The 13,249-nt window shown below is 33.3% G+C and overlaps 1 protein-coding gene across 1 annotated transcript in view; it reads right to left on the bottom strand.

Moving 5' to 3' along the window:
* Window positions 1-13,249, bottom strand: part of TACR3 (tachykinin receptor 3) — a 94,084-nt gene that overhangs the window by 44,548 nt on the left and 36,287 nt on the right. The window contains exons 2-3 of the mRNA XM_019416298.2: window positions 9,964-10,152; window positions 7,181-7,331 (exon numbers count right to left, since the gene is read on the bottom strand). Coding sequence (XP_019271843.1) covers window positions 7,181-7,331; window positions 9,964-10,152 — 340 coding nt within the window. The remainder of the gene's footprint in view (window positions 1-7,180; window positions 7,332-9,963; window positions 10,153-13,249) is intronic.

The following is a 13,249-nucleotide window of genomic DNA, read 5'->3' as shown; positions in this document are numbered from 1 at the left end:
AATAATAATATTGTGCCAAGTTATTGGGGAAAGATGCATGGAAATACATGTAAATGTGTCATAGAAGCAGAGAAATGAAGGAGGAACACAAAGATAGGAAAATCACACTGCATTATATACAAGCTTGTACATCTACATAATGTATTAATATTTGAAGTCTAAATTATATCAAGTGTTTTTATTGCAACAAAAACATAAGGATTAAACAATTGCTTATGGAGAAAGAGTTCAGACACAAACTTCTAGTTTATTCACAAAGCCAACATTTCAGCAGATTTTCAGTTAATCTGAACATTTGCCACTGCTGACATTGCACAGCGAGTTCTCTTTTAGAAAAATGTGCACATGTTGTATTACTTTATTTGCTCCAGCTGGGTAGCTAAAGGAAGACAATTGTTAGGAAGAAGTTCAGATTAATAGCATAAAATCTGATGTAAATATTAAAACACAGAGAAGGAAATGTGCTATTAAATGATTGATTCACCTTATTTTAATGGAAATTTTCTAGGAATAAGGGGTTTATAGGGTGAATTTGAAAAGTTGAAACTAACTCTTTTTCTCCCTGTGGTTGAGCTGTTGTACTTTGGTTAAATGTCATCACAGGAAATTTTCCATTTATATTTTTTTGTTAAATTAATATATAGGAAAAAACAAGCAACTCTAGGCTTCTTGAAAACTGATTTTATAGTTAATGTATTTCAACTCTAAGTCTTGATAAAATCTACAGCCATCTTAAATGCAAATCACTGATTTATTAAAAGGAGTAAAATGAGAGTTGGGTGTAAATGTCCAGAATTGAATTCTGCATTCAGTTTTAGGTTCTCCATATTGAACATGATAGAAAATGGCATGAGAAGAGGGAAATACCAATAAGAATCAAGTGCTTGCTAGGTAAAAGGCATGGTGCTAGGCATTAGAATCAAAGAATTTTAATCCCAAAGGGGCCTTCTTCAAACCTCCACAGTCTTCAGTAAACAGGGCCTAATAAAGTTAAAGAGATGTGTCTAAGATCACATGTTGATAGTGCAATAACTAGAATAGAGATCACTGACATCCAAACCCTGCTCTTTCTGGTCAGCCATGGGATCAAGACCATACAAGTGTGGACAACTTATCATGCATATGACACTGTGTTCTTGGCCTTCCTAGTTATTAATTCAGTCATCTAATATTCTGTCTCTATCTGTAGACTTATTTATCATGGCCACAGAATTGATATTCATGTTATTTATCAATTCTGAATGAGCTAGTACTAAGAGTAGATCTCTGTGGCATGCGCCTCAAAGCCTCCATTTAGACTGACTTCATTATTTTCATCAGCACACGTGGAGCATCCAAATTCAATCAATATTAATGCGATTTGCAACAGGGCCATTTTTCTTTACCTGATTTATAAGAATATCACAAGACAAAAAAAAGAATATCACAAGACAGCTTTTTTTTTTTTTTTTCTGATATCAGACCAACTTTATCAATGGTCTTTCCACAATGGGAACTTTTAATAAATCACCTTTGATGAATGAATTAAAGTTGATCAGATATAATTCTTATCATTGGTTTTCATTCTCTATCTAGCCACAATTATTTTTCTTATAGATACATTTAATAATTATAATTAAAGTATTAAGCTATTTTTTATGTCTACCGCATATATCTATTAATAAGTATAATTTATTTTTTCCACCTTGCTGATCACTGAGCTTCTGGAATTTAAGTTGTACATGGTTACTCCAAGATGCTTTGTCATTGCAAAGAATTTAGTATCATTTATAGGGGAATGTCACATTGCCAAAAGTAGTCAATTTATGAGAATACTATGTGAGAGAGACGGATAGCAAGTCTTCTCTGTTTCTAAAGTGAATGAGTTCAAATCGTAGCTGTGTAGATTTAGTTGTAGATAAGATCCTAACTCAAATAAGCATTACAATGGTTTATGAGACAGTATCTCTAGTTTTCTGACTCCTAGAAACTGAAGGAAATGGAACAATATGGACAAAGCTGAAAAAAGTCAAAGTATGTTTGATTTCTTTCACCAAAACATCCTAAATATGAGATGTTAGCACCCCCTACTCATTTCCTCCTTATACTGCATTTGATTTTAATCTAGAATAGCAGTAAGAAAGGGATTCATTAAATTTTAGCTTATGATCAGAGCTATCATTCTAGTATAGATTTTTTAAACTGCAAATGTATTTTAAATCAGCTTGTGAGTTATGCATTTGATATTTAAAAAATTTTTAATGATTATTTATATATAGAGAGAGAGTGTGCGCAAGCAGGGGAGGGACAGAAAGTTGGAGATAGAATCTGTACCAGGCTCCAGGCTCTGAGCTGTCATCATCGAGACCAACATGGGACTCGAACACACGAGCCGTGAGATCATGACCTCAGCCAAAGTCAGATGCTTAACTGACTGAGCCACCCAGGTGCCCCTGCACTAGATATTTAAAATCTGACTTTTTATATTCCAACATAAAGAGATGCAGTTCCAGATTTTGGTGTATAATTGTTATGACTTCAAGTAGATTACTTTCATACATGGTATCTTAGCCAGGGTTTTAAAGGTAGCCAAAATCTGTGGCTATATCCACCTGTAAGTAGAATAAAGTAGACCAGGGTCAGTTTTTTCTTCTAGAAACTAAATTATTCTCACACTGGAATGTAAGCATTAGTATAACAAGTTCAGTAAACAGGATAATGTTAGAAAAACATTCTGTCTTAAAACTTTGTAAAAATATTTCAAATTCAATTTTCAATTTGAATATTATAGCAACGTAATGTATGAAATAGTACACATTTCCTGAAGGAGAGCTTTGGCAAGAATATTAACCAATTACTACAAAAATAATAAAACTAATGAGAGCCAAGACTTTTGGGATTGTGTGGTTTTAATCAATACTTTATAATTTGCTACTATTTGAAAATACTCTTGTTTGAAGTGCCGAGATTCTCAAAGGATACAAAAATGCTGATTCAAAGGGGCACATGCACCCCAATGTTTATCGCAGCACTATCAACAGTAGCCAGATTATGGAAAGAGCCTAAATGTTCGTTGACTGACGAATGGATAAAGAAGATATATATATAATGGTGTGTGTATAATGGTGTGGTATATATATATATATATATATATATATATATATATATATATATAATGGAATATTACTTGGCGATCAAACAGAATGAAATCTTGCCATTTGCAACAATGAAGATGGAACTAGAGTGTATAATGCTGAGTGAAGTAAGTCAGAGAAAGATAAATATCATATGATGTCACTCATAATGTGGAATTTAAGAAACAAAACAGGTGAACATAGTGGAAGGGAAGGAAAAATAAGAAGCAAAAGAGAGACGAAGGCAAACCATAGGAGATTCTTAACCATAGAGAAGAAACTGAGGGTTGCTGGAGGGGTATTGGGTGGGCGGATGGGCTACCTGGGTGATGGGCATTAAGGAGGGCACTTGTTGGGATCAGCACTGGGTGTTATAGGTAAATAAATCACTAAATTCTACCCCTAAAATCATTACTATACTATATGTTAACTATCTTGGATTTAAATAAAATTAAAAATTAAAAAAAATAAAGTGCCAGAATTCTTAAGTTAATCACTTTATTACATTAAAGGTACATTATTATTTCAATATGCATATTTAAATAGTCTTATATTGAAAGCCAATAGGTATATAACATACAATAATTTAAAATCTAGAACATTTACTATAAATTAAGGATATCTGGTTGTGCAATGAGGTATACAATGTGCTTTGAAGTTGTAAAATACACTTATATAAGAAAGAGTTTGTTAGTGTGATTGTTACCGTTTTTTTGGAAGACTAGTTCTATATATGTGACTCAAATGTCAGACAATCCTTCTAGCATTTAGTGAGCTTTGTAGAGTCATTGGATTTTAATAGTGATTTTCATTTTCAGCACTCCAGTTTTAATGAGGAAATATTTCCAGAAGTATTAACTTATTTCTTAGGACTAATATTTAGTCTTTTTACATGGTGTTGGCTAGAACTAGTAGTAGTATTTTCAAACTATATATATATATATATATATATATATATATATATATATACACACTTAGGTAGGACATATGTGAAGATTGAACAGGGAAGTTAATCTTCAATTATCTGAAAGTTTCATATTAGTTTAATGTTTGGATTGATACATTCTCTTTAACATAGACATAGTAATTTATTGTACTGACTGTTCTTCAGAGAATTTAATCAATGTTTGAAATTGAGCACAATTTCTGCAGATTGAGGGAGAAAGAGAAATGAAAGCAATGTTTCTCAACAGTTGCAAAGATTTCAGTGATTTGACTAAAATTTCTTAAGCTTTCATTTATTCATGTATTTGGGGGTTCCACTACTTATTTATTACCAGGAGGCTGGCTGAGAGTTTCTTATGGAGTTGTTTCCCCCCATGGTCATGATGAATTTGCACTGTTATAACCAATACTCTCTTGTTTAATCTCTGAAATCCAATCTATATTATCAAAGATTTATTCTCCAGAAGATAGCATATAATTAAAAATGCTCATCCAGAGCAGGGTTTATATTTTTGACCTAAGTTCTCATATTAAAATATAAAAATCATATGGGGCGGGGCGCCTGGGTGGCTCAGTCGGTTGAGCGTCCGCCTTCCGCTCAGGTCATGATCTCGTGGTCTGTGAGTTCCAGCCCCACGTTGGGCTCTATGCTGACAGCTCAGAGCCTGGAGCCTGCTTCAGATTTTGTGTCTCCCTCTCTCTGCCCCTCCCCCACTCATGCTCTGTCTCTCTCTGTCAAAAATAAATAAATGTTAAAAAAAAATTAAAAAAAAAATCATATGGGGCACCTGGGTAGCTCATTCGATTGAGCATCTGACTTTCGCTCTGGTCATGATCATGGTTTGTGGGTTTCAGCCCAACATCAGGCTCTGCGCTGACAGCTCAGAGCCTGGAGCCTGCTTTGGATTCTGTATCCCTCTCTCTCTGCCCCTCCCCTGCTCATGCTGTGTCTTTCTCTCTCTCAAAAATAAACATACATTAAAAAAAAATATATGATTACTAGATAAAAAACTATATTCCAAGCCATATCAGACAATATTTTAATTTTGGGTACAAATAAAGAAATTAAGAGGAAAGCCAGCTCAATTTTGAAATTTTAAATTTTTAGACAAAATGAGTATTACTTCTGAGATACTGATGACCATACTAATAAATGCCTGTGAACGAAATCCAAGGACAAGTTGATTTATTATGAGAAGTTCATGGCATGAATGTCATTTTGTATTATTTTAGCCCAGAACACAATCTCAGAGAAATATGCACTGGAGCTTTTAAATGTCTGACTTTCTTAAAATGTTCTAGAAGGGTCACTCTCTCAGTTTGAGTTGATATTCATACTTTGAAATTGAAGAGTAATAAAATAAAAATTAAATATTTATGCCTTACTTTCATCAGGTATATAAGGCCAAAGACAAAAATATTCTTTCTTGCTTTTCCTGTCCCTGGGACTCAAATAAAAAATAAAGAGGAACACTTAGATTAACTTTTCATTTCTTGCTAGAAGATACCACATGTATATGAGAAAAAGAGAACTATAATCAACAAATACTGGGCTTATTTTAATTTGTTTAGGAGTAAACAGGGAAAAAAATGTTAAAAAAGAAAAAAAAAAGATGCCTAAGCCATAAGAAGGAAATGAAAGATGAGAAACTAGGCGAGTAGTACAAAGACAGACATTATTCTGAAATCCGTATCAGTTATTTAATGTGATGAACCTGACGTATAGCTATAAGAAAATAGTACCTGCAAAGAGTATCTTGCAATATGAGCAAGATGTTAGCAAGTGAGGGTTGAAATTACAAAGTAGAAAGAGAAACTATTCATTTAAGGTCACCATGTTGTTGAAATTCTTCTAGTTTTAGAGGCTTTTTTTAAATTTTAAATTTTAATTTTTTTAGATGCTAAAGGCATGATTTAGTTGTTTGTGTACTTCATTTTTGAGGTAATTTTTTGAAAGAGAAATAAATACATAATATTATAGGCTGAAATGACTAAATTAATGTGAACTTCACGCTTACTCTTTTGTTTCCAAATACTAGAGACCATGGTGAAATGTTAACTGAACATAAGTCTTATGTTCCACTATTTACCGATAACAGAGGAAAAACATATCAGTACTAAAATAGAATCAAATTTCTACATTAGATTTTAAAACCTGATTGATCTTTGTTAAGTGAGTGTTTGTAGGTAAGTGGTTTTTAAATTGTTGAGTGTTTTTTAAGGGAAGTGTCCATGTAGTAGGTAGTAGTTCTACATAAATAAGTGAATCGTAAATGGAATAAATAATAATTGGCATAATCAGTATGACTCTTATCTTTGGGAAAGCATTTCTGATTTGCATTAGGAATACATCGACTGAAGAGAGAAAGATGGAATAGATGACTGTAAGATTCTTTTTAACTCCACACATTTGTTTAAAATTTCACATATTGAGTCACATGATAGTAAAAACATCTTAATGAAAAAAATAATCCTAGTAAAATGTCAATATAATAATCTTTAGAAGCTTTTTGTTTCATGTGAATTGTTCAAAAGTAAGCTTTTTCATGCACCCAATAAGTTGTAGAAGAATATTAATGCAGCTCTCATCTCTTAATCAGACATACATGATGGCTGTGTACAGATGGGGATGAGGGAGGGGAGGGGCGGGTTGGAGGTAGGGGAGGGGCAGGAGGCGTGGGAGAGGGATAGGAAGATGGATATTAGGAAACTATAGCACATACTAAGAGAGATCCTGGGGATAAAGGAAACTGCTGGATGATTAGAGGGCATCCGAGGCATTCTGTTCAATAAAGGACAAAGATAGCTACAGCTGCAGAAATATAATCACTGGGCTTAAAGTGAAATTTCATAAGTTGCAGGTGGAGTAATTGAGAATACTCTATAAAAGGTAAATAAAAGTCCTGTAAGAAAGTGACTATTCCAGACCGATTCTGTACATGGATAGTGCTTATAGAAGACAAAAAGAAATTAAAAGAAAGAGTTGATAAAAAGAAAGAAAACAAGACAAAAAAAATAGGAGGAAAGCATTAAATCATATTATATTAAAATGTCATAACTAGGTTTTTCCCCCTCTGATGAGCCGCTTACACAAATGCTGGGTAAAATTATATGAACAGTACCTTTCTTTTAGCCTTTAGCTGCTCATGGTACTTGTCGCAGGTGTCTCCTGGGATCTCTCCTCCCCAAAGAGTAATTCCAACAATGGTGTATGTGACACCCATGACGAGCAATGGAAAACAGTACACCAGTACAATGACAATAATATGGTAGCTGCAAGAAATAAAAACAAACAAACGCAAGCTGAAGATCATATTGAGATGCAATATGTGGGGAACTTTGAATTCATTTTCTTTTAAATCATAACTGAAAATTCCAAAGATTATTTCCACATTTTCTCCGAGTTCTCATTTCACAAATTTATCAAAATATCATGCTCTTGTCTACTATATTTGTCCAAATGCTACCAGCTGATCCTTGCCAATCTTTGATTCATATACAAAAAGTATAGCTGCATTGCAGTGCTAATTTAAACTGCCCATGCTGTCCTTGCCTAGAGGTTCTGGACGAATGCCATTTCTCTGCTTGGTAATTGTTGAGCTAACCTAATTAAATTTATCATCAGAGACAAAAAGATGAGACAGAATAAACAAATCAACTGACAGGTATTTTCTCATATGCAAAATTATTCTATATACCCTTGCAACATCAGTAATATTTGAAATAAATTGTTTTTATCCAAAGAAAAAAATGTAACTAGATATTCTAAACCACACTGGATCCACAAGATATATGACTATAATTAAAAAAATCAGGTAAAGACATTTACATGCATTTCTAATGTCATGACATATATGATAGCATTATTAATTTGGTAAATAACATTCGGGTCTGTTAGTCACATCTGTTAGTGACATCTGTTAGTGTCAAGATACTATAAATTAGCAAACTAAATTCTACGTTTTTATAGATTTAAGTCAAAATGATAAGGATGTAGGGGCACCTGGCTGGCTCAGTCAGCCAAGCATCTGACTTTTGCTTAGGTCACGATCTCATGGTCAACACAGAGCCCACTTCGGATCCTCTGTCTCCCTCTCTCTCTGTCCCTCCCCCGTCTCTCCCTGTCTCTCAAAAGTAATAAATAAATATTTAAAAAATTGATAAGGATGCAGTTGGGGAGGAATAGAAGGGCAACTGATAATATAACCACACAATTAAAATTTGTATAAAGTTTTGTGTAGTTTCCGCTGTCTTCGGAAGGCTTTAAGGAAATTAAAGAATTCGGTATACTAGTCTTCTCAATACCTGTTTCTTTGTAAAGGGAATCTTAAACCTCCTTGCCTTCCCGTTTCCTGATAGCTTTTTAAGTATTGAGTTACAGTCAGTGGGAAGCGATTCAGTCAACAAATAACTTAATTTTATTATTATGATTACTTTTATTTTGTTATACAGCTAAGATTTATTAATATCAGATAGAATAACAGTATTCAGTTTAATAACTATTTCCTGCTTTTCCTTCAATTAAATACTTCCTAATATTTTTCTTTAAAAATCTGGACTCTGGGAAGTCAGAGAAAAACAAATACCATATGATTTTACTCATATGTAGAATTTAAGAAAAAAACAAATGAGCAAAGGGGAAAAGAGAGAGAGAGAAATTAAAAAACACACTCTTAATTAAAAAAAACCAAACTGATGGCTATTGGAAAGGAGGTGGGTGAGAAGGGGTGGGTTAAAAAGGTGATGGGGATTAAGCAGTGCACTTCTCATGGTGAGCACCAGATGATGTATGGAATTGTTGAATCATTATATTGTACACCTGAAACTAATATAACAATGTATCTTAACTAACTGGAATTATAATAAAAACTTAAAAACAAATCTGGACTTTGGGTAGAGAAGTTTGATAAAGTGACTGCTTTAAAAAATGACCGTTATATTAAACATCCTATTTCAGCTCATGTCATGATCTCGTGGTTTGCGAGTTCGAGCTCCATGTCCAGCTTTGTGCTGACAACTCAGAGCCTGGAGCTTGCTTTGGATTCTGTCTCCCTCTCTCTCTGCCCCTCCCCTGCTTGTGCTCTCTCTCTCAAAAATAAATAAACATTAAAAAAATTATAAAAGATTACCATTGTATTTGCATCATTTGTTATTTTTTAAAGAAAAAAATAGGACACTGCATTAGATTTTATTGAATTAAAATTTAAATTATCGGAATAAAAAATGCAAACAGTTGCCCAATTACTTTTTTTCCTTTTGCTTTTCTTAATATGTGTCCAAAATATGAAATACCAAATTCTATTGTATAACATTCATAATTATTTTCCAACCTAGTGTTTATGTTTCTTTAATGCTAAAACAAAGGAGCACAACCAAGAACCTACCAGAACTGCCTTTCCCTAACCAGGACTTTAAAAGGACAATCAGCACCTTTGGGCTTCAGTTCTTCCTTTCCCATTCTTTTCTCAATTAATAACAACCCTGCTTTCCTTTGTGCATTGCTTTCATCTCCAGGGATTTTATCACTTCCTTCAGGAAACTCTCTAGAGTTACCCCATATAAAATTCATCTCATTTTTCATGTTAGTAACCTTTGTAATTTATAAAACTTATTGACCATACCATATTGTAGTATTTTAAACTTTTTTTTTTTTTAAAGATTTTAAGTGATCTCTACACCCACTGTGGGGCTCAAACTCACAACTCCGAAGTCAAGAGTTACTCTACCAACTAAGCTAACCAGGCACCCATGTATTCTAGTACTTCAATGTGCCTCTTTTCCCAAATAACATATGGACCCTTGAGGGAAATGTTTATGTTTTATTTGCTTAATTGTTGCTCCCAACCTATAGTTCTTTAAGTGTTCAATAAATTGAATTGAAAACCACAGTAGAGAATTAACTTACGTGAAATGTTGTTTAGGACCCTCTGGCCATTGCACGTAGCAAAGAGTACGGCCTGGCATGACTTTAATTTTGGAGTAAAGACACTGAGGGAAGGCAAGTAGAAATGCTAGAATCCAAATACTTCCAATGACGATCTTGGTTGCTGTGGCAGATAGTCTGGGTTTCAAGGGATCAATAATGGCCATATACCTATACAAAAACAAACAAAACCATTTTGTTGGTTCTCTTACTAGCAGAGTTAAAAATGGAGTTTCAAAGGAGTTATCTGTCTCTGGTAAGCAAGTTGATAAGGATTTTGCTTTGTAGAGGCAGCATGGAATGATAATCATGGCATAGTCTTAGGAATCAGGCATACTGAGGTTCAAATCCTATTCTGTCACTTATTCAAACTTTTTGAACCTCAGCTTTATTATTTTAAAAATAGAAACAAGAACATTCACCTTATAGGGGTGAAGTCAAGATCAATAGAAATAAGGTAAGTGAAAGGTATTGATTATTTGTGCTGTGCCTTGCACATTATCAGAATTCATAAATGTCTGTTGAATGGGACTGGAAAAGTGCATAGTAAATGCTTAAAAATATGAGTTCTGTACCTCAAGACCTCCATTTTTCTTCTGTAGTTTAACTTTTTAGAGGAAAATTCTGGAGAACTAATATAGATAAACCTATCTGACAAAAATGAGGAATCCCTTATAAAGGATATCATCAACAACTCCATCTAAAAATATCGAGACAAGATCAGGATTCAGATAATAATAAATAAGTCAAGTTTGACTGAGGCTATCCCTTGCTGTTACCTCTAAAATTGAATTCATGGTTTACCATGAAAATCTTCATAGTGCCTGTGTAACTATGTATAACATAATAGTTATAGAAAAATATACTTGAGACTCTCAAAAACACACATATGATTTTTAGAGAGCAAAGTTTTGGGAAATTGGAAACTTTGAATATGGTAACAAAAATCAAGTTTTATTCACTTGTTAAAATATTAATAATATGTCTGGGAGAAACAATTGACAGTTTCAAATTGGATAATATGCCTAATTGCCAAATTCTGGCTAATAGAGTAGAAAATTAATTTGAAATTATACACAAAATTAATTATATTTTTACATTTCTATCAACAAAACATTGTTGAAATTGTTTTTGCTATTGACAATTTTGTGTTTCTCAAATATATTTTGATTTCTGTAAATTTTTCAAAGGCAACAATATAATCAAAGAATGACTATTACTTAAGTCCAAAACATTTTAATTTTAAGAATAAATATTTCAAGATAAGAATAATTTTTTTTAATTTGCTTATTGCCCTTTGTTTTATGACTATTAGGCAGAATTGGACCTTTAATAGATATATTGGAACTTACCTATGTACTACTCATCATATTAACTTTAGTTGAAATTTACTTAAAGGAAATATCCTTAATTTATTATGTATGACAGCTAATAGGTAAAAATGAATGTTAGGTAAAAAATCATAAAAACAGTACCATAGTTTTGGAAATAAAGTGAACCACACAATGAAAATAAAATGCCTATGTTTGTTTGTTTTTTTTCCAATATATGAAATTTATTGTCAAATTGGTTTCCATACGACACCCAGTGCTCATCCCAAAAGGTGCCCTCCTCAATACCCATCACCCACCCTCCCCTCCCTCCCACCCCCCATCAACCCTTAGTTTGTTCTCAGTTTTTAAGAGTCTCTTATGTTTTGAAAATGCCTATGTTTGAAATTGAAAATTGTTTTATAATTTACCTCTTATGCTTATGTTGGTGAATAGTAGCAACATTTCGTGACTGCCAACCATAAGCAGGCAATTTATTATACACATTATATATATTTAACATCCAAAACAGTCTAATCAACCAGATAATATTATTATTTCTATTTTACAGAAAAAGAAAGTGAAGCTTAAATACATTAAGTAGATTGGTCAAAATGACGCAGATGGTAAGAGCTGGAATTCTAAAACAGTTCTGCCAGTCTCCAAAGTCCATATGGATACAGATGAAGACTTTGAATATGGCAGTTCATATAAGGAATTGTGGAAGAGAGAGAAAAATATTCAAGGTAGATGCCGTCCAAAGAATCCTATTTTGCCTCTGAATATGAAAGCGTTTATGTGCAATATTAAAGACAAGAGTCAAGCATAGAAAGGGAATAATTATAGTTGGGTATTTCTGTTTCCACTGCTGTTGGTTATGATTCACCACAGCATTTCTCTCATTATATTAGCTGGTTGCTTAAGGAGTGTCTAGAGTCAAGCACAGCACTTATCAATAAATTTTGTTGTACTGAACTGAATATTCCTCAACTCTATCATGGTATTTTGCTTTTTTGCTTGCCTGGAAGTTTATGAATGCAATTTGGATGTTTAGAGAGTTGATTTTTTTGAGACTGAAAAGAGAATTTGACTGGCATGTGCAGGGTTAAAGTCCTGTATTACTATTACAGCACAGATAATTCAAAATAGTACAAGTTGCTTCTTGATTTTGTTGCTAAGTTACTCTATATTACAGAAATTATTTCCAAACAGGTAGAATATTGTTTTGTTGGAATTATATGAAGACAGTCAATTTATGTTCTCATTAACTAACACTTCAGTGAAGGCAGAAATTTAGGAACTTCAAGCTGACATTTTTGTCATTTCTGGTGTGATCTGTTATTCATTCAACCAAACATTTACTGAATGCCTACTGTGGTATATGAAACAATAGTAAGGAGAAATGACCTTCGCAGAGCTCACAGTCTAGTGAAGTAGACAGATAATAACCAAGGAATGTAAAATAAACAAAATTACAAATATGATAAGTATTAAAAGGCAAGGAATATATAGCCATGTGAATGTATTTACTGGGAAAAACATATTTAGGTTGTGACTCAGTCTCTCCTAAGACAAGTCATTCTGGGTTGAAATTTGGAAAGGTAACTAGGCAAGGTGGCAGAAGAGTAAGGGTTGCCAGGAAGATTTCTGGAAGAACAAATGACATGTGAAAAACTCCTGCGTAAATGGTGAGTTTTTATTGGTTGAATTGTGTCCCTCTAAAAAAGGTATGTTTAAGTCCTAAACCCCAATACCACAGAATGTGACTTTAGTTGTAAATGGGGTTTTTATATAGGCAAGTGAGTTAAAATGAGGTCATTAGGGTGGGCCCTAACCCAATATGACTGATTTAAAAGAAATTTGGGAATAGAGAGAAACATATGGAGAATGCCACATGAAGATGGAGGTTTGACTGATGCATCTAAAAGCCAAGGAATGCCAAAGACTTCCAGCAAACC

This window comes from Panthera pardus, unplaced genomic scaffold (genome assembly GCF_024362965.1).
Source record: "Panthera pardus isolate Hobbes unplaced genomic scaffold, ASM2436296v1 HiC_scaffold_13, whole genome shotgun sequence".
Classification (NCBI taxonomy): domain Eukaryota; kingdom Metazoa; phylum Chordata; class Mammalia; order Carnivora; family Felidae; genus Panthera; species Panthera pardus.
The sequence above is the reverse complement of the archived record's forward strand: the minus strand, read 5'-3'. Positions and strand labels throughout refer to the sequence as shown.